Source organism: Abramis brama (genome assembly GCF_963993115.1).
Source record: "Abramis brama genome assembly, chromosome: 13".
NCBI classification, from domain to species: domain Eukaryota; kingdom Metazoa; phylum Chordata; class Actinopteri; order Cypriniformes; family Leuciscidae; genus Abramis; species Abramis brama.
The window spans coordinates 3,892,717-3,915,472 of NC_139975.1; the positions used below are offsets into that span (position 1 = coordinate 3,892,717).

At 39.2% G+C, this 22,756-nt stretch overlaps 2 protein-coding genes across 2 annotated transcripts; both read right to left on the reverse strand.

The window, feature by feature from the left end:
- Window positions 1-419: 419 nt before the first annotated feature.
- Window positions 420-2,481, reverse strand: LOC311094301 (uncharacterized protein). The gene is made up of 7 exons (XM_084132183.1): window positions 2,275-2,481; window positions 2,049-2,124; window positions 1,707-1,966; window positions 1,275-1,346; window positions 1,091-1,164; window positions 720-879; window positions 420-610 (listed from the first exon to the last, which is right to left on the reverse strand). The coding sequence occupies exons 1-7, from the start codon at window positions 2,446-2,448 to the stop codon at window positions 524-526; spliced, it is 903 nt and encodes a 300-aa protein (XP_083988309.1). The 5' UTR covers window positions 2,449-2,481; the 3' UTR covers window positions 420-523.
- A 9,526-nt stretch (window positions 2,482-12,007) lies between these two features.
- On the reverse strand, window positions 12,008-18,604 carry arsia (arylsulfatase family, member Ia; the record flags this gene model as incomplete). The annotated part of the gene is made up of 2 exons (XM_084133702.1): window positions 12,008-14,126; window positions 18,321-18,604. The coding sequence occupies 2 exons, from the start codon at window positions 18,602-18,604 to the stop codon at window positions 12,734-12,736; spliced, it is 1,677 nt and encodes a 558-aa protein (XP_083989828.1). The 3' UTR covers window positions 12,008-12,733.
- Window positions 18,605-22,756: the final 4,152 nt, after the last annotated feature.

A 22,756-nucleotide genomic window follows, 5' to 3' on the forward strand; every position in this document is an offset into this window, starting at 1 on the left:
ATGCAGTAGAAAGAACCAACATTTAAACTATCCAAAACTGTCCTATAAACATGGAGAAAGACAGCCATACAGGTTTTGAACAACATAAGGGTGAGTATAACATGAGACATTTTGTGGCAAACTTGCTCTTTAAAGTTTTTGCATAGATAAGGTCCATGATGATATTCCTTCAAACAACTAACCTGCATTAAAGAGGAATCCATTCTGCAGCTTGTGCATTGCCATGCTTAAAAAATGGCGCTGAACACCATCCCCAGTGGCAACATCCCCTAAAAAATAGTAAACTTTAAGATGTATTACAGGTAAACAAGGTATATCATAAAAGGTATCAATAATTAAAGCAATATAGTGTATGGCATAAATGACAGTCTGTTATTAAGCATTTTAAACATTAGTATTACTGTTACAGTACCTTCCAGTCGGCATTGGAGAGGTCTAGCCCAATCAATTTTGGGGACCTTGTAAAAATTTATTATTCTCCCTTCCTGGTCCTCCATGTCTTCTCTAATATCAATTCTTACTTTCAATGGGGGTTCATCTTCTTTTTGTCGAAGTGCATACCGCCTGTAGAGTTTTGCTGCCCTTTCTGGAACCTCAATCCATTTCCAATCTGCAGCCCCAAAAAAATTAATTTCATGGTATAGTATCATGGAAAGAACTTTTACATCAACTTTTTACATTATGAGAAAATAAAACACAAAATCCATACCATCACACACTGAAGGTAGACTTTCAGCTGAAACAGATGCTCCCGGTGTTAAATGATTAGGATCAAGATGGAGAGTAGTGCTTTGTTGTCTGCTACTGCTTTGGGATGGTGTTGAGGCCCTTTCATCAACAGAATGTCCAACCATAATCGAGGTAAAACTTTCAGGGAAGCTACAACAAAATACATAATCATCCATTGCCCATGTAGGCTTTAAGGAAAGTTTTAAACCTAAACAACAGAATAACAGAATTCACCAATTTTCTTCAAACCAGAACTTTCATAATTTTTCTCTTTTCTAGATATAGCAGTAGATCTATTTCATATTTGTTGTGGACAGAAAAAAACCATCCTCTCCCTACACACCTATAATTTCTACAGTACCTTTCTCCACATGTGCTTGCATGATAAGGCATCACTTCTGCAGGAAATTCTTCACCACATATCGGGCAGGCATCCTAAAGAATGAGAGAGACTCAATATGACATCAGACAGGTGTACATAACTGTTACGGACTGCAACTTTATGTTTTGTCTTGACCTCACTTTCAACGTAGATAACCTCTTACCAGACAAATTACATCTGAATCATTGCTCAGTCCTTGGGCCTCTTCATTTTCTTTTTCAGATTCAGATTCTACCTGGAAAACAAAACAAAACCAAAAAAAATCAGATTCTATTTATATTCAATATAAAAAGGAGGATCATTAAAACTATGGCAAAGGCCAAATAATAGATATACTTAAAAAAATAATAGATGGCTATATAAAAAAAATATAAAAAATCCATGCAATAAGTGTGACTGAAGGTAGCAGCTGAGCCCACCATATATTCAGATATTCAGTAAGAACCTAAATAGCTCAAGAAACCGAACAATACACCTGACCCTTGGACATAAAATAGATAACTAACCTCTTGTAGTGGACTCTAAAGACACTTTAGATCTGTTTATACATATATACTTTTTCAGTTTTTGTGAATGATACTGAAAAATAACTTACAGTATTATTACTCTGACAATCCTCAAGGTGACATGGCAGCAACTGTAATGGGACTGATGTACCACAGGTCATGCAGATGTTTTTGGGCATGTTCTGAAATTCAGGTGCATCATATGGCAACGGGGTTAAATCAATTTCTTCTTGGAGGGGGACGATATAGATGACATTCTTCCCATTGTTAGAGGAGGCTTTCAATATTTTTGCTGTGTAGCCCTGGGAACCTTGGGGCAGAGAAGTAGTTTTCCTTTGTCCACTGCCCCCTTTTAAACATACACATAAAAAACAATAACAATACTGGTAAAAGGATTAAACATGAAAATGCATTTGGTTTCATAAACTTACCTGAGGCTTTTTGGAGAAGCCAACCACCCCTTAAATTTTGCAACTTTGGGTACTCCTGAAAGAGTACTTTGGTTATCTGGATATTAAAAGGCATAGATGTAAGTATTAATGCAACAACAACAAAAAAATGTACATGTACATAATGTAAAAATTTACGAACAAAAGCTTAATATCTTTTATGTTTCCAAAAACATATTTAAACATGAAGTTTTGCACCATGGCTCACCTCAGTATGATCAGCATCATCTGGAATATTTACAGTTCTTCTGCCTAGGCCTGCTTGTAAGAGGACTATTTCATCTTTGGGAGTCTTTTGGGAGTTTTTTGAAATCAAGCAAAACTGGAGTTCTAAAAACCTTACAGATGTAACTCTCGCAGGTTCAGGTGCCATTTTCTTCATTCGTTTACGGCCTCCATTGTAAAGTGCTGGAAAAGCTCTTTAATAAAACAACAAAATATGTGCAAATACGTAAAGTTATTATTAAATTAACACTTGCAGGAACAGACCATTTGCAGTGTGACTAAAATAGGAGACAATCAAACATTCAATGTAAACTAATATTAAACACAACATAAAATGCACAAATATTTGAATTGACAATTAATGGACACCTTCAACCAAAACAACTCTTAGTTCACTAATCAGTGGTACAATTCCCCTTTAGCTACCTGGATTTATGAGCCTTGCTTAAGGCTGTATAGACCAATTTGAAGTAAACATCATAGTTACATCTCTTGCAGCTGTGTGCACATTGTGGTGGCAGAAAAACAATGGTAACAAGTGAAGGAAAACAAGTCAAATCCATGGAATAAGAGAAAATGTATTGCTGTGCCTTTGGATATCAGAATCAGAATGCAAATAATCTTTATAGAATACTATCATCAAAGAGGCCATTTGAAGCTAAATGCAGACGTTTAAACAAACATACTATGGATGAAACCTGCTATGAATACTCTACTTTTATATAATAATAGGTCTACATAATATTTACATATGCAGTTCATAGGGGACATATTGTATTAGCCCTACAGTTACAGGATGTAATATTATTTAAACCTATATCAATTTATGTAACATTTACCTACTTTATCTCACAATTCTGTTTTTTTTTCTCTGTATAACCTAACAATAGTGAGTTTGTAAATTTAGAAATACGGGATTAAAAAAAAGTAGCATGGGATATAAATTCATGATTCTGAGCTTAGTGCAAAAGAGAGAATGATGAGTAGTTTTTCCTTTTCAGAATTGTCAGATAAAATCTTGTAATTGCGCAAATAGTTAGAATTTTTAAATTTAAAGTCAAATTAACCTTTTTTTTAATATATATATATATATCTTTTTCATTTCTTCCATAGACTAATACTATTCTGCCACCAGATAGGCTCTGCCCATTAAAAAAAACACTGTTTGCAAACACTGAGGCTACGTTTACACGGAAACGATCTGAAGAGAAAACGCAAAAGTGATCACTTTTTATTCTGCGTTTAGACGAGCGTTATGGGGGGGAATCTGCGTGCATAAGGTGACGCAAAAGTGTGTGAAATTCAATGTAGTATGCACTCCAGGCGGCTAGGTGGCAATGTGAAGCACTGATCGGTGCCTTCACTGTCTAGCAGACTTTTGCGTTTTTACCGTTTAGACGGAAACGCGACGGTGGAGCGTTTTTAAGATTTCCACTCTGGAGGGTGGTTTCACTTTTTTGCGTTTTTAAGCCCCAAAAACACTGTCGCCGTCTAAACGAAAGGCACATATGATAAAATATTTTTACGTTTTCACCCGCGAGCGTTCTCGTGTAAACAGGGCCTGAATTTGTCTTTTGATGACAGATCATGGATGGGCCATAATGGGGTTCTTTCCTGCAACTATTGATTACTAGCTTACATCTTGACCACATCACACCAACAGATTGCTTACCAACAGAAATAAAAAGACATTACTGAATCTGCAACCTTGCATGCAATAGAACAAATATATAAAAAATTTACATTTTTTCCCCATAATTAAAAAAAAAAAGTATATAAATATGAACACTTGACTAAGAAGGGGGCTTTGGGTATACAATTCCTTACCTTTGCATTTCTTGTTGAACTGTGTTTGGCCTACTGACAGCCTGGCTAACCCCAAAGGAAGCACTGGTACCAGGTTGAGGTGCCATGGTGGGAGAACTGTTGGAATTCCCCTGTGCTTGAGGGTTGCTATGCTTTTGGATACAGCTAAGCAGATTCCTTACAGCACTTTCTATTTCTGAATTCTGCTCCTGTAAAAAGAAAACATAAGTGCATTCACATTAAATGCAACAACAACAATAATAATAATAATAATTTAATTATTAGCAAGAAGTGACCCACCCCACACGAATAGTACAGTGTAATGATTCTATTACAAAAAGGTTGGTCACAAAGTATCTTGTCTTGTTTGTTTTTTTATCAGTACCCATGGTGGGATGTGTATAAACACTGATTATAAAAATGCAGATATTTTTCTTATTTTTCAGAATCTTTCATGTTAGCTTAAAAAACATGCTTAATGCATTGTAAAAATGCATTATTTTCATAAACATAATAAACATTTAGGCAATTATTGTACCATGTACATTTATTAAACAATTTAATTAACTAAAAATACATGAGAAGGCACTTATAAATTTTAACTTTGCAGTTATATATAACAGTCTTTAATTAACAATACTGAATGTATAAAAAAATATATAAAAAATAAAAACTTACTCTCGGATTGTTTGATGCCGCCATCGCAATCCATCGACCACCACCACCAAAACGGCGCGAGCTGCTCTGTGTAGTGACGTCATCGCGCACAAAACGACATTGCTGCGCTTTTACTGATATATAAAAACCAGTAAAACTAATGATATTTCATAAAAATATTTTCCAAGCGTTTTAAAAAATAGCTGATACATATGCATACAAATGTTTGCATTGTGGCTGGCGTTGTTCATTGGTGAGGCATCGACCAATAAAATGACTTCATTCCGACCCCAGCCCCGCCCCCGACTCTGCTCTCTCAAGTCTGCATTTACAAGTGCACGAGTGAGTTTTGCTACAGGAATATCGCAAAAAGAGTAGCAAAAGTCAAAGCGCTAGGATTTGAAGTTGTACTGCCAGATATGAGAGGTTGTGAGTGCCGACTTGTGGTTGTACAACGAAACTGAACTAAAGCACAAAGATAAATGTGTAGTACACAATTGTGCCTGTCATTTTGTTTATGTAAATGACACTTTACACATTTGTAACTATTAATCTGCAACTTTGAATTCAAAACACAGGAGTTCTGAGTATTGTCTGTGTGTGCAAATCGATAGATGCAGCTTTTCACATCAGAGCTGCAAGTATAAATTTCAACTTACAAATACAAATATTAATTTTACAAGTTCTCACATTCAAATTAGCAAGCTCTCGAGTTTTGCTACTGTTTTACCTTCATACTAGCTAGACCCTCCCTCCTCCTCATCCACGCACTAACCCCCCAAACTCCACCCCTAAATCATTCCTGTTGGTTATTGGCTGGAGCAGTTTGTTATGTTTCGTGGTGCGGGTGAGCCCAGTCTGTTTTTCTTGCCGTTTGTGGAGCCTGGGGTGTCTACAGAGACCACGTTTTTTTTACATTGTGTTCAGGGGACAGGCAGCTACCGGATGGTGAGGAGATGTTTGCTGTATGTGACAAAAAATGTTTTGGCCTAAAAAAACGTGCAACATCACTTAGAGCACCTTTAATGCTGAGGTCTAACTAATGCAATTGAGTTTATAGTCGGGTTCAGAGGTGAATGCAGTCATTCTGCTGTCATGTGAGGGACTCGGCTGTTTTTGTCTGTTTGGTTTTAGGTGTAGACTTAAGGAGACGCATATTAATGTCTTTCTCAGGAGGGAATACAAGTCAATATATTCTCATGAGTCATGACACACAAACCATTTGTGATGAGAGCTTTGTCTGCAATACATGTATGTGTGTGTGTATTATATTTGTATATATATTTCAACCATCTATTATTTATTATGTATTACTGTGTTCCTGAACAGTAACGAAAAACAGCATTAAACCATGCACTAACAATTCTAAATGTTACACGTAATGTCATATATAAATAAACAGATGACGCAAGCAAACTCAGCATCAATAAAGAGATGCAACCTAAACTAACAGATGTTCACAAATGTTCCAGTGAATCAGCAGCACGCATATATATCTCAGTACACTATACTCCACGATTCATGAGTAATCTGTCATGCAAACGGCAGCGATGGTTTATATTTGTATGAAAGTGTGTGTCGTACCCGTGATAATTTAGCCTACATCAAGATGTTAGGTCTGGCAACTCACCATAGACACGGCTCAATCCGAGGGGCGGGATAAACAGCTGTCTTTCAAATTCCCTCTGCACGCAATAGGACAGCGCTTCAACCAACCAGAGCGTTTTCCCAACAGCGGCGCTAAGGTTAGTTGATAGATTCAACTTTTGAATCTGGCCGGCAAAACTACGAACACATCTTCCTTTTTTTAAGAATGACTTAAGTGCCGTTCTGTGCTCTTTTCTCAGACTGTTCTCCAGCAGCAGCCATTCTTTGTTTTCAAGTAGCAGGGAACCGTCGCAACTCTGTCGTCATTATGTTAAGCCCAGCCCCCCTACTCTATGCACGACGTGATTGGCCTGACCCAATTTAGGTTTTTCAAGTCAACGGAGAGTTGCTAGACTACCCTGGCTGCAAAATAAATGTTGCTGCCGCTAGGGTGCATAATTTTCTAGGCTTCTATTCATTAAGAGTCGACATGTAAATGTAGTATTAAAGGGATAGTTCGCCCAAAAATGAAAATTCTGTCATCATTTACTCACCCTCAAGTTGTTTCAAACCTGTATGAATTTATTTTTTCTGCTGAACACAAAAAAAGATATTTTGAAAAATGTCGGTAACCAAACAACTGATGGACCCCATTGACTTCCATAGTAGAAAAAAAAAAATCAAATATCAATATTCAAAATATCTTCTTTTGTGTTCAGCAGAAAAGAAAAAAAATTCATACAGGTTTGAAACAACTTGAGGGTGAGTAAATGATGACAGAATTTTCATTTTTAGGCGAACTATCCCTTTAAGCGTTGAGATGCAATGCACATTTATGTCCAGGTGGCGGCAGTGTTGTACCCTAGAAAACATAAATAAGTGTTAGAATGGAAATTACAGCTGCGCCCCAAGAATGGATAGATAGATAGATAGATAGATAGATAGATATATAGATAGATAGATAGATAGATAGATAGATAGATAGATAGATAGATAGATAGATAGAACAAATGAATATAGATAGACAGACAGACAGCAGATAGATGAACTGATAGACAGATAGAACAAATTAACAGATAGATAGATAAGATAGAAATTATTATATGTAAATTATAAATTTAGATGTATTTTTTGTATGAAAAGAATCAGACAAAAAAACAAAAAAAAACAAAAAAACATCCATGTTTTATTTTATTTTTACATTAGATCAGCACATGTTGTCATTATTGCAGCACATTTTTACAAAACATGTTCAGGCGCTGAGCTCCTTGGAGAAGGATCTTCAGAGTGAAGAGTGTATGAAAACAAAAAAAGGTTGTTTGGTTTCCACTCCATCTTGACTTATAAATAATAATAATTATTATTATAATGCAGATAAAAAGCTATTAATTAAGTGTCAGATGTCAAAGATACATGAGCTCATGGTAAAGCTCTTCTTCTCCACCTTCTCCTGTGATGATCTCAGTGTCAGGTGTCAAGAGCTCTTCTCCAGGCCTCAGACTTCACTGTCATGTTATCATACACACTGTTGGGTGAAATATGCAATTGATTCTGTTATAATTAATGCCTCATGTAAACAGGCTCATATTAACTAATTGTAACTTTGTGTGATAAAAGTGTTTTACATTAACCCTGTATTAATATATAAGAAAACAATGTAAAGAGATTTTTTTATAAGAAAACCTTTATATAAGAAAACAATGTAAAGAGGTTTTTATAAATAAAGAAATAGTATAGCTAGAAATAATGCTATGTATTAGAAAGCATATATTCAGTGAAGTAGAAATGCAAGTATTACCTGGTTGTTGTGTTCTAGACCAAGAGGAGAAGAAGGCTGAGAATCTGAGCTCACAAGAGGAAGACAAGGAGACGCAAGGCTTCTTATATGTAAAAGGACTGAAGGAGTTAATAATAGTTCAAGGTCTGGGATTGGATAGATTGTCTATATGTGATTGAATATGTAATGAAGGGGTGTGATATGAGATGAATTATGAAAAGTACAGTGAGACATAGAACGAGAGAGCTGTTAAAGACCTGGACAGTCTTTCCCTTGTTTGATGGTCCAAGCCTGACACCTGTACGGACACCTATTTTTAGTTTTTAATTTTATTTTGATTTCTTGGTATTTTGTATGTAAAACAATTGTAATAGAAATAATAAAATACTTGTAATTGATATAACAAAGAACCAGCTTGCCACAAACCAGTCTTTCTTCACTGTAAAAATGAATACGCTATATCTAATTAATAAAATTGTGGCAACAGATTGCAAGCAATATTATTAATTAAATTTAACAAATTAGAATTGAGTAATAATTAATCAAATTAATTCCTTAAAAGTTAACCATTTAAAATGAGTAAAATTTACAACAATTTTTTTTAAACAAATTTTTTTTTATTGCCAACATTGACGACACCTGATGTTAACAAGCAGAATCACTGAAGGAGAAAACCATAATTTTAAGTCACCATGGTCATGGTGATCGGTGTTTTTTTGTTGGGCTCTTGACCTTAAATTATTAACTTTAAGTTTTGTTTGGCTGCTGTACCTGAGTTATAACAGCCAGATGAACAACGAGAAAAGGTGATCTGATGGTGTTGGTTATGTTTTAACATAATCATTATTTCACAATCATTTAACCTGAATCTCTGAACTCATATAGATCCCAATTTACTTGAGAACCTAATTTACCAATTTAGGTTTACTTAATTATAGCAGCACTGTTCTTGCACAGCATAATATTTTGAACTTTTACAATGTAATCCAAAGATTTCTTAAACGTGTCGCATATACAATTTTTTTTTATTTTTTTGTTTTGATTTAGTTTTTACACAGACATCAATAATCAGATTCAATAATCAATTCATTGTTGAATCTCAACAATGGTGACAATTATAAAGCATGTTACAGTGCATTCTGGGTGCAACCAATCAAAACTCATTCATGGCTCCCATCATACATTGCTGCATGAATAAATAAAGAGGTGATCTGTTTGTCACCATTGCTGAGATTCATACGCGAATTCTTGATGTCTGTGTGTGCCTACATAAAAACTCTTTTTTGAAGTTTTTTTTTAATTGATTTGATCATATGGATTTCATTGAAAAGGCTAAAAATATTATGCTGTACAAGGACAGAGCTGTTATAATTAATAAAGTAAACCTAACTCAGAATATGAGTTCAGTGATTCAGGTTAAATGACTGTGAAATAATGATTATGTTAAAACACAACCAACACTCCCTCGAACAACACAACAACACAACCCTCGAAACAGCGGAACTCTGCAACCATGTATTCCGGTTCTACGGTCTACCCGACGACATAGTGTCCGACCGAGGCCCTCAGTTCACCTCCAGAGTGTGGATTTCCTTCTTCAAGCATCTCAACGTTAATATCAGCCTCACCTCCGGTTATCATCCCCAATCCAACGGCCAGACGGAACGTCTGAACCAGGACGTCATTCGCTTTCTCCATTCCTACTGCCAACAACAACAGACAGAGTGGAGTCGATATCTGTTCTGGGCCGAGTATGCCCAGAATTCCTTGGCCAAACCCGCTACAGAAATCACCCCCTTCAAATATATCTTGGTAGCCTGGCAAGCTACATCAAGATGTTAGGTCTGGCAACTCACCATAGACACGGCTCAATCCGAGGGGCGGGATAAACAGCTGTCTTTCAAATTCCCTCGGCACGCAATTGATACTTTGCAGTCACGTGCTATCTGACGGGCAACAAACGCGGTTAGTGCATCCAATCGCACAACAACTATCTGGCATGTCGTGTACACCTCAAAACACCAACTTTTGTATATTAAAACTGGCAACGTCCTGGCAAGATCCTTGATTAGTTTACTGGTTTTCGTTGCTAGAGAATGACGTTCTTGCCCGCCAGCCAGTACAACTGACGTCACGTGCAAAGTATCAATAGGACAGCGCTTCAACCAACCAGAGCGTTTTCCCAACAGCGGAGCTAGTTGATAGATTCATTCAACTTTTGCCATATCTGGCCGGCAAAACTACGAACACATCTTCCTTTTTAATTTTAATGACTTAATGACTTAAATGCCGTTCTGTGCTCTTTTCTCAAAGAAAAACTAAACTCCAAGTCCTCCAGAGTCGCGGCCAAAGCCGATTCGGAAGACTGTTCTCCAGCAGCAGCTGCCATTCTTTGTTAAGTAGCAGGAACCGTCGCTCTGTCGTCATTATGTTAAGCCCGCCCCGCCTACTCTATAGACGACGTGATTGGCCTGACCCAATTTAGGTTTTTGCAGCTTGAAAGTCAATGGAGAGTTGCTAGACTACCCTGGCTGCAAAATACATTTTGCTGCCGCTAGGGTGTGTCTAGATTTCTAGGTTAATATCTTGGGCTTCCAACCTCCTCTTTTCCCATGGTAGGGCGAACCCACAGAGCTTCCCTCTGTCACAGAGTGGCTACAAAAGAGTGAGGAGGTTTGGGACCAAGTCCACACTCATCTCCTGCATGCTGTCCGACGACAGGAGCAACAAGCCAACTGTCACCGCCGCCTTGCTCCTGAGTACCACCCTGGTCAATGGGTTTGGTTATCCACCAAAGACCTCAGACTCCGACTTCCATGCCGCAAACTCAGTCCCAGGTATGTTGGTCCATTCCAAATTGCTAGACAAATCACTCCTGTATCTTTTCGGTTAGACCTACCCGCTAACTACCGTATCTCTCCCACTTTTCATGTCTCCCTTCTGAAACCTGCCGGTGGTCCGAGAGGAAAGTCGGAGGAAGGAGCCTCACCGCAGATTCCCCCATCCATCCTGGTTGACAGCGAGGAGGCGTATCGTGTGCACGAGCTGCTCGACTCAAGACGTCAGGGTAACACGCTTCAGTATCTGGTCGATTGGGAGGGGTTCGGTCCGGAGGAGTGATCCTGGGTCAACTTTTGGGATATCCTAGATCACTGAAGAGTTTCACCGGACGCACCCGGGGAAGCCGGCCCCTCGACCTCGTGGGAGACCCGACGTCGTTTGCCTCCTTGCGTCAGGAGCCGCTCGCAGGGGGAGGGCTCTGTTACAGAAGAGGCTCCCGTACCGCCTCCTCCTCACCACCGGAGGGATCCGTCCCCGGAATATTGATCATTACCTATTCCAATTCCCATAAATCACTCACACAATCAATGGCGCCATAGACTTCCATTCATTCTGCACTCGTCCTGTGAGCGCCCTCATATGGAATCAGAGTGGAACTGCAACCTAAGTTTACTGAGAGTGAAACTTCTCGCCTTATTGGACATTCTCTGGTATGCATCTCAATAAAATGAAGTCACGTGGTTAAGAGTCAGAGGTTTCTAGTGCCCCGTATCTCTGAAAGACACACACACATAACAAGCAGACCTTTATACTGTATGTGTAGTTACAGTATAGCACAGTTCCAGAAGGTGTTCCTGCAGGCAAACAAGCGATGTGCCTTCCTTACATATGTTTTGAACAAAATCAAGAAATCAGCTATTAGTGAGTCTAACAAATGTACACACACTTTCATTTGTCCTCTGATCTCAATAAAGAAATCTCAGGTGTCCACTAGAGGGCAATCAGTCCACTGGAAACTTGTGAAAAAGAGATTATTTTATTGGAACTATTATCATATATAATAATAATAATACAAAACATTGGGTTTTAAAACCCTGTAGATTCAAGCAGCAAACAAATGCAGACAGTCACATACAGTACAAATGAACAGATTTACTTACTTACAGCTAACTAACACTGTTTTAACAAATAAGAGGTGTACACCATGATCAAAACTCAGTCATTCCTTCAACACTCGTTGCACAGGGATTCGAGGTCACATTATCAGAAAGCGCAAAGAAATGATGTGGATGGTTAAAAATCAAGTAAGCAGAAACACATGATTCAGTGAATGTGATCAAGGGACTTCATCAAACCAGGCGGATTTATAATCAAAGTCCCTAAAACACTGCAAAAAATGCTTTTCTTACTTAGTATTTTTGTCATGTTTCCAGTCCAAATATCAAACATTTCTTAAATCAAGATGCATTAAAGTAGTAAAATGAGATAAGATATTAAGTCTTGTTTCCGGGGGGAAAAATTACCGGTAAGTGAGTTTTTGCTGAAAACAAGCAAAATTATCTGACAATTCTTTAAATTAAATGCATCTTAAATGCTACTTTAATGCATCTTGATTTAAGAAATGTTTGATATTTGGACTGGAAACATGACAAAAATACTAAGTAAGAAAAGTATGTTTTGCAGTGTAATAATAACATGTCTCGGTCAGCAGCATCTGTGATTAGGGGCGTTCACACCGCAGGAAAACGTTCCTAGGGGAACCATCCTGGTGGCTAGTTCCTAGAACTATCCGGTGCGAAAGCCCCTATAGTCAGTTCATGCAGGATGAGTCGGATCAAATCCTGTTTGACATCATTCTAATGTTAAGTCTCCTAAAAAATGACTTCATTTTGCAAAACTTTCGCTTTTGCTTCTTGACTTTTCTCTTTCTAGGATAAAGCGCCTCCCAGTTCTCTCCGTCTCCTTCCCAAGGACCCCAAGCTCCTCCGTTTAGGCTGGGATCGGCTCTGGGATCTTCCGAAGGGTATCGAACGGGAACGGCGGTCCGGTTGTAAAACGTCAACCGAGCCAAAAGTTGCTTAACAACATCCGGCCGACTCTCCGCGAGATCGTAGCGCTCGTACGGATCGTCCGCCACATTAAACAACCACAGGGATTTCTTTTGCTCCGTGTGTCGTTCCAAATTCCACCAAGATTCTGGGAAGTTTCCGAGCACCTGAGGAGGAATCCAGTCTCCGTATCCGGGATTTCCCGTCAAAAGTTTCCAGTCTCCGACTCGAACGGCAGCCTGGACGGCGGTATTCCAGATCCCAAAACCGCTTTTTAAAGATCCGTGTCGCGCGGCGTTGTAAAGCGGATCGATATTATGAAGGATCTCCAATCGTGGCGACTCTTTCCCATCGCTAATGGCTTCCCACATGTCATATCCATCAAGCCCTTCCATTTGGGAAACGTTCCCTCCTGCGAGTCCCATTAGCGTCGGGTACCAGTCGGTGATGTGAAGCAAAGCTTTGCTAACTCTTCTCCTGCGTTTTAACAACGGACTGTGTACGAATCCGATCCCACGGACTCCTCCTTCCCAATACGTTCCCTTTCTTCCCCGTAAAGGCCAATTGCTCCCTCCAAACAAAGGCTGTCCGCCATTATCCGTGGAAAAAATGATTACGCTGTTCTTATAGTAGCCGTACTTCCGTAGCGCGTACGTAACGTTTCGCACCGCCTCATCAACGGCGGAAACCATCCCGGCGTATTTCCGGCGGAACACGTTTCCCATCCGTCGATACGGATAGACGTATTCCCTCGGGGATTGTAAGGGAGTGTGAACGGCTTGGAAGGAGAGGAAAATAAAGAGAGGTTGGGATGAAGGATCGTGAGCGGCGAGGATTTTCCGTACTCGTTGCGCGTATAAGTGTGTGGAATAGCGTCCTCCTTGATCCCACGCCACTCTCTCGCCCTCGTGAAGGTCGTATCCGCAAACTCTCGGCCCGTCGCACGATTTATAGGTGTAATAGTCCACGCTTCCCGTCAGAGAGCCGAAGTACGTGTGGAATCCGCGACGGGTCGGGAGGCAGTCGCGCTTGTAGAAACCCAAGTGCCATTTCCCAACCATGTGTGTGGAGTATCCCGAATCCTGCAAACGCTGAGGTAATGTGCGGAGGTCAAAGGGCAAACAGCTGGGCTGGCGGGAGCGGATTATCGAGTGCTGGAGACCCGTATGGATCTGATATCTAGAGCGGAAGAGGAAGGGAAAATTAATGGACCAGAACTCACATGCAAGTTCATACTTACAGATACTCTATATGTGACCCTGGACCACAAAACCAGTCAGATTATCAGATTATTAAAACATCATCTGAAAGCTGAATAAATAAGCTTTCCAGTGATGTATGGTTTGTTAGGATATGACAATATTTGGTCAAGATACGACTATTTGAAAATCTGGAATCTGAGGGTGCAAAAAAATCGAAACATTGAGAAAATCTCCTTTAAAGTTGTTCATTTATGTTGGCGATTGTGCTGCATTCACTCACAGAAATACATGTTTTATATATTTACAGTAGGAAATTTACAAAATATCTTCATGGAACATGATCTTTACTTAATATCCTAATGATTTTTGGCATAAAAGAAAAATCGATAATTTTGACCCATGCAATGTATTGTTGGCTATTGCCACAGATAAACCCGTGCGACTCGAGACTGGAGACGTGATCCAGGGTCACATATGGCAAAGCTCTAATCTGCTAAATGCAACAACGAGTCATGAACATATTACAGTTTTTCTCAAATGCTTAAACACATTTCTTGAAACTATGCCTCGTATTCTCAAAACTGTAAACACAAATCCATAACGTCTCACCCAATTCCCCAAACATCCTATTTTAAGGTCAAAATGAAGCTCTAGACTCAAAACCATTCACTCTTGCGGGAAAAACAAACTTTGCCCTCGGACATCACACACAAGCCCTCAAAATCACACACACTACAACAATAAATTCAAAACAACATTTCCAAACTGCTAAGTTATGTTGCTTATGGTAAACCTCATCAAAAACAATTGGAAATGTTTGTCTCTACTCAGTGATAGACTTTTGTTTGCCACCACACGTCCCTGAAGGTTCTGATGATGGCGACGGTGAAGCGACTCAAGTTTGGCTGTACTCGTTGCTCAGCCTCCCTCATAGTCATGCCATGGACAAGGACATGATCAACTAAAGTGGCCTGAATTTCATCCGAGACTGCATGTCTTCTTGCCCTTACCTTTGAGTGAACAATATTGAATACTAGTGCTTTCTAAATGACCACAAGGCAATGAGAAATTAAGGGATTTGTGTGTAGAGATTTGCTGTGACAGTTCAACAAATCTGACTCATGTGAAATGTGTGTGCTTTTTGATAAATGGCATTATGGTTTTGGAATTTTACAGTTTTTCTCAATTGCTAAAACACTAAAACCCATTGGCTGAACAAAGTTCTCAGTTGCCTGAACTCATTTAGCTAATTGTGCAGTCTGTTGTCAATACCTTAAACCATTTCACATGGTAAAATACAATTTGCAAAACTCACAATTTCAATCAGCAAAACTCTAAACACATTCTCATTCTCAAAACACATTCTTCACTGTAATGCACGTCATCCACACTGGTAAACACAAGTGGCAACAATCAAATACAAATAGAGAACACATGTCATTGATTAAACACAACCACTCAAAACTGATTTAACCTGTTTCAGATGATGCCCAAAGACAAGAAGAAGCACTGATCACATGTTCATTCCTTTGATTTTTGTCCCTTTTAGTATTGTATACTGTAGTACAGTGCATTGTAGGCTGTATACTGTACAATGATCAAATCCTATGGCCCTGAATATTGTGCTTTCCATTTGTTACAGTATTTCACAATTGCTAAAACACTAAACCCCATTCTCTGAACCCAATGCTCAGTGGCCTAAACCCATTTGTCGAATCAGTCACTCTGTAGGCAAAACCTTAAACAAGTTCAGGTAGTTAAGACACTGTTTGCAAATCTCATCCACTCTTTTTGCAAAACTCTAAACACATTCTCACTCACTAAAACACATTTTGCACTGTGTTGCAAAATGGTAAATACATGTGGCAAAAGTTAAACACAACTACAACACCGCTGTCATCGTTTACACACAACAACTCAAAATTGTTCACACTTGTTTCTAATGATGTGATCAAATCAGTTGTCTAGAATATAAGCCAGTTCAGAGTACACAGGGGGCCCAGGCACGCTGAATGTTGATTCCAACAATGGATGGAAACAATGTGAGAGGCAGAGGAGGAAGAGTTCATGTAAGAGGTGGTGGACGAGGAGGAAGAGTACAAGGACAATGAAGACCAAGACCAAGAATAGTAATTTCAGATCAAATTGGGGCAACTGTGATAGACCATGTTCTTGTTCATGGAATGACAATGAGGGAAGCAGGACAAAGAGTAATCCCAATTTGAGCAGATTCTCTGTGGCCACCGTAATCAGGACATTCAGAGAAGAGAACAGGTAAATGTATTGTTTTTCTAATTTGTGCGACTGAAAGTTTACTGTATACATTTGATACAGTACATCAGTTTGTCAGGGGACTGGGGAAAAAAGAAAAAAAGATTTATAATACATTTTACATATGAATGTGATGTCCATTACTATTGTTACTGCATTTGTAAGAGCATTTTCCCTTTTGTAGAATTGCAAGAATACCAAATGAGGGTGGAAGGACTCCTTTGTTCTCCCATTAGCATGAGTCTCTCATTGACTTTGATTTTGCAATTGCACAATATTTTGTGTAATACACTTTTCATTTAGAGTTATCTTTGTTCTTTGGGCTTACTTTATTTTTTATACTGAAAATACAGACATTCAATACTGTATTACTTGCAGTACTTACAGTATGCAATATATTTGCTGTACTGAGTTGTGAATTATTTACTTTTATTTATGGCAAAATTATTTTCTATATGCAATAAACATTTTTTTCTCTGTAACTACATGCCCTGGACGCTGTGTTCTCAATTTTTTGCTGTAGTGTCTAATGAATGCTGATGAGTGTTTATATATTGACTGGCTGTGTGTATGATCTGAAAGCATAGTTTGATTTTGAGCACAGATCAAATGGTTTTGAGGCAAGTGTTTGATTTTGCCAGAAGAGTCAGGGGTTTTGTGAATGTAGTTTAAAGACTGGGTTTTGTGTTTAAAGTTTTGAGAATATGGGTGAAGGTTTAAAGAAATGTGTCTTAGCAATTGTGAAATACTGTAACAGCACTGACTGCTCAATAGATTTTGACTGCTCGCAGGTTCATATCAACAAAGAACAAGAATTACAGTATCACAGAGACAAAGGACAAGTTTGTGAGATGCAGAGAGATGCAAAGAGCAAAGTAGAGAGTAGTCATTTCTGATCAATTTTGAGCTACTATGATAGAACATGTTTTCGTTCATCAAAAGACAATGACGGAAAAATATGAAATTAGTTTTGAGATTAAAAATGTACTTCTCCCTGAGAACTATGTGTTTTTTTGTGTTTTTTGTTGTTGTTGTTTTTTTTAGAACAACTATATGTTTTGAACAATGTGTTTTCTATTTTTTGGTGTATTGTTTACTGACTGCTTGATAGTGTATATCATTTTGATCACTTTGTTTAAGATTTGAGAGCAGTGTTTGATTTTGAACACTGGTAAAACTGTTTTGAGGCGAAAGTTTCATTTTGCAAGAGGAGTCAGAGGTTTTGTGAATAGTGCTTGAAGATGAGGTGTTATGTTTAACGTTTTCAGAAAATGGAGCAAGGTTTCAGAAATTGTGTTTAAGCAATTGAGAAAAACTGTAAGATATTATATCATTATAATCAACTTCATGATTTTCTGTTATGCTCTTTAAAACAATGCGTAATGTAAAAAGTGCAATGCAAAAAAACTTGACATGATTGACTACTGTATAAATATGGTCACACGTGAGTGAGTGAGTGAGTGAGTGTGTGTGTGTGTGTGTGTGTGTGTGTGTGTGTGTGTGTGTGTGTGTGTGTGTGTGTGTGTGTGTGTGTGTGATGGAGTGTGTGGGTGAGTGAGTGTGTGAGTGAGTGAGTTGAGTGAGTGAGTGAGTATGTGTGTGTGTGTGTGTGTGTGTGTGTGTGTGTGTGTGTGTGTGTGTGTGTGTGTGTGTGTGTGTGTGAGTGTGTGTGTGTGTGTGTGTGAGTGAGTGAGTGAGTGAGTTTGAGTGAGTTGAGTGAATGTGTGTGTGTGTGTGTGTGTGTGTGTGTGTGTGTGTGTGTGTGTGTGTGTGTGTGTGTGTGTGTGTGTGTGTGAGAGAGAGAGAGAGCGAGTGAGTGAGTGAGTATGTGTGTTTGAGTGAGTTGAGTGAATGAGTGCGTGTGCGTGCGTGTGCGTGCGTGTGTGTGTGACTGAACGACCTGCCCGTGATGAACTGACTGCGGGACGGTGTGCAGATTGGCTGGATGTAGTAGTTCTCCAGCTTCACTCCCTCCGCTGCCAGCTTGTCCAGTGTCGGAGTGTGTATGTCTCTGTTGTGGTAGCCGATGTCGTTGAAGCCCTGGTCGTCCGTCATGATGAAGATGATGTGCGGGCGCGGATGGTTCGGTTGCTCGACCTGGTTCGGGCTCGTCCAGTCCGGGAAGAGATGACCCAGACTGAGCAAACTCATCACGGAGAGCACTGACAGAGCCGGTTCTGTCATGATGGCACGAGGAGAAAATCATGAATGATCCACTGAACTACAGGATCAGATTCACAGCGTAAAGTGTGTGTGTGTGTGTGAGGAGGCAGCGTGATGTATGCGCGCGGTGAGGGGTCTGGCTGTGTGTCAAACACAAGTGAGCTTCCTTCCTCCCCTACCTAGATCGCACAACTGGTGCACGCGCCTTCGCTGAATGGTTTTTCGAAGTCGTAAATAAGCTGAGCTATAGTCTTTTATAAGACCTGAAATGTTATTTGGGTACTACTATCACTTGTCAACACACAATGTCAAAGCTTTAAAGTCCTTTACGTTGTGCTAAGTGTAATATTAATGCTTTTTTTATAATGAAAAAAGTCTCTCTCTCTCTCCCCCCCCCCCCCCCCCCTCTCTCTCTCTCTCTCTCTCTCTCTCTCTCTCTCTCTCTCTCTCTCTCTCTCTCTCTCTCTCTCTCTCTCTCTCTCAACTTATTTTAAATGATATGTTACCCCATGGCTCAATGTTTTTTTGGTTGTTTATTTTTCTGGCTTTTTGTCTACTGTTTATAATTATATTATTGTTATATTTCATTAGGCTATATTATTGTTACTATGTATTTACTTTTATATATGTTCAATAAACTAATAAATAAGCAGCTGACATACAGTATTTTTGCATGCCCTCAATATAAAGTCCCAAATGCATTTCTGATGCTACAATTATCTATGATGCCCTCTAAAGTACTGCATTATGCACAAAAATAATGCACACAAAAACAACGTTGCACATGACATATTCAGAAGAAATGACTTCTCTCTGTGTGTATGATGTCTTGCCATTTCAACTAATAGCCTATTAAATAAATGCATTAACCAAATGCCTGGTTTGGAGTCATTTGCGCATAACTCTCCTGATTTATATTACCTTTTATCATCATGGACATATTATAACCTGCTTCGCATATTTCATTTCATAGGAAGTACAGTAATTTTTACAACCTAGCTCAATAAATGGAAGACAGACTTTATATTTGAACATGCTGTTATTTTGTACATCTGGTAAATGTTTTTATTAATCTCCAAACACAAGCTGAGGCCCCTAAGGATTCCTGCTATTAAAACATGCCGTAGAAGTATTTAGGGGGGACCAGGGGTACAAACCGTGCTTGAACAGAGACAGTGTTTGTGCGCACAAGAGCTCTTTTATTGGGACGTTGAGCGTTGTTATTATATATGAACTGGAGCTCACTGGATTCACTGTGTGGATCACCTGAAGCCACACACACTCAGCTGATAACATCTTAAAGAGAAACTGAAGTTCACTTAGAATAAGACCTGCTCACATCTGTGTCCGTTTGGCACTCATGTCAACACATTGTGCAATAAAGTCAACATTTCATTTTCAAATAAATGCAAAAAAGATGTTCATGACAACTCGCTGAGTGTTTCGCATATAATGGATATGACAATGTTGATATGTTTGGTCTTGGCGGATCAGATCTGCTATACTGCTGCTGATATTATTGCTGCTTTTGGTTATTATTGTTATTATTGGTTATTTCTGCTTTTGCTGCGGAGCAAGTACGAAGAGGGAGGGGAAGTTATTCTGATTCAACATTATGAAAAAACACACAGATAAATAATTCATTTTATTACATGGCTTGGTTGAATTCTATTGTAGAATGCGGTGTGTTATTTCTTGATAACAGACCATTGCTAAGGATAACACACCGTTGCCATGAAAAACAGAGCGTTGCTATGGGCGCAGGATTCTAACCGTAGAGACGGAACGGACTATTTTCTTTAGCGGAAGCAATACAATCGTTTTTAAATCAATAAACTCCTTTTTAAATCAATATTTTGTGTCAAATTATTGATTTATTTGGTAGGTAGCCATGTAATAAGCGGGATAATGTAGAGCGAGGCGGTTGTTAATAACAACTTGTTATAGCGAATACAACCCCAACAGGCTGATCACGACCCCTACGCGAAGCGGATTCGTGATCAGCCTGTCGGGGCTGTATTCGCTATAACAACTGCCTCGCTCTACATTATCCCTTACATAAATACTACAATATTCCAATAAAAACAAAAACAGTCAATTTTGATATATGGTGACTTTAATAGGAACTTGCACTTGAGCAAGTTGAATAAAGAATACACTTCAAAAAAAGAATCCTTAGAAACCGGGATTAAACAACAAAAAAATCTGTTAAATTTACGGTAAAAAAAACTGGCAGCTGTGGTTGCCAGAAATTTACTGTAAAAAATACGGTAGCAACATTTTAGATTTTACAGACTTTACTTAAATTTATAGTAATAAACCATATTTAATTATCTGATATAATGTTAATTTACCGACTTATTGAAGTATTAATATCTGTTTTGTACCACAGTTATACACAGTGGTGATGAAAATCACGTGATGAAATGAAGCTCATCACAAGCAGCTCTTTCACAATAAAGTTAAGAAGCTGCACAGTGTCATTCACACAAACACTAAACACCATCATGGTAACACACATGAAATTTAAAAAATGCAATAAACATTAATTTAACAACATTAAATGTAACATAAAACCCTAATGTCATAACTGATTAGAAAAAACTAAGAAAATGATGAAGAAACATAGTTATTTCAACAAAAATACATCAAATGTGAAGTGTCACGCAGGGAATTGTAGGAATGTCAATTTACGTTTTTTCACTGTAAACTATACAATGACTTGTTCTTTTTCACTTCCAAAAACTGTAACGGCAATTTAACAGTATTTTACAGTAAAATGACATACCGTTAGATCTATCACAGTTGTTTACTGTATATAGTAAGGAAACTTTCTGTTAACCAATTAACAGTGTTTCACTGTAGCATTTTTACAGTCTTTGACCGTTAAAATCACGATCACTCATCTAAGCCATTTTGTCTGTGTAGTGCATTATAAAAGGGCTCGATGGCATTTACGGCTCAGATATTTGGCTTTAAAAAAACTTAGTAAAAAAACACAAATCTGTCTGGGAAACTGAGCTCCCATGTGCAAACAAGTTAGCAGCCAATTTATTAGAATTTATAAGAATGTAGAAATGAATACTGAATTTAACTGATTAAAAACAAAACTCCTGTGCCAAGTGGGACAGAGGCATCATATCGTACTCGGTTACTAACGTAACCTCGGTTCTCTCTAGAAGAGGGAACGAGTACTGCGTTCGTAGAACGCTGCGGGAAAAGGTCTCTTTTCACGAAATACTGAAGCAAAATTATCCTTAATTTTCATAAATGTAAAACGCATTGCAGCAGTGCACAGCTATGGCGAGACGGCTCGCTCGCTCATAGGCTGTTCTGCGGCAACTGCATTAGCCTATCGAGCGAGGGCTGATGCAATGTCAGACCAATGAGAGCGCTTCGCGCGCTCCTCGCCACATCCCGCCGAAACGGGTGTGGCAGTCCCCTATAAAAGGAGCTCGAGTAGGCTGATTCAACTGGTTTTCATCGCCGAAGCGAACCAGAGCGAACCGTACGCACGGCAGGGAACGCAGTACTCGTTCCCTCTTCTAGAGAGAACCGAGGTTACGTTAGTAACCGAGTACGTTCTCTTACGAGAGTTCTCTCGTACTGCGTTCGTAGAACGCTGCGGGAACCACTTGTAAGACGCCGTGCGTGCTGGGATAAGACACCGATCACTGGAAGCCAGTCCAGATATACAGTGCATAATCACCAGGTAGACTCAGAGAGTCTGGAGATAAAAAAGGGGGGGGGGACATCCGCCCTTAAAGGTTGCGTCCTCAGACGCGATATAACGTCACATAGGCAGGGGAAGGCCTGGCTAATGTGGGAAATGTGGGTCTTACACAATTCTGCCCAGAAATTTTTCGGGGCGCTGTGCGCCTGCGAAATCAGTGTCCGGGCTAGACAGCTGACTCGACTATACCGAAAGCAGCTTTGCCTGCAAGGCGGGAACCTCTAGGTTGTAAAACCTTATGAATGTAGACGGTGAGGCCCAGCCTGCCGCCATACATATTTCCTGTAAGGAAATCCCGCTAGACCAGGCCCACGATGAGGCGACGCCCCTCGTGGAGTGCGCTCTCACGCCCAATGGGCACTGAAGGCCCTTGGTGGTGTAAGCCAGCGCTATGGCGTCAACTACCCATCTGGATAGACTCTGTTTCGAAACAGCTGCTC

Excerpts from the sequence above, each read along its gene's own strand:
- LOC311094301 (XM_084132183.1), bottom strand. The coding sequence starts at position 2,448 with ATGAAGAAAATGGCACCTGAACCTGCGAGAGTTACATCTGTAAGGTTT. Across the intron at positions 2,125-2,274 it reads ATGATGCTGATCATACTGAG|ATAACCAAAGTACTCTTTCA; the intron begins GTGAGCCATGGT and ends TTTAATATCCAG. Across the intron at positions 880-1,090 it reads GCAAGCACATGTGGAGAAAG|CTTCCCTGAAAGTTTTACCT; the intron begins GTACTGTAGAAA and ends ATTTTGTTGTAG.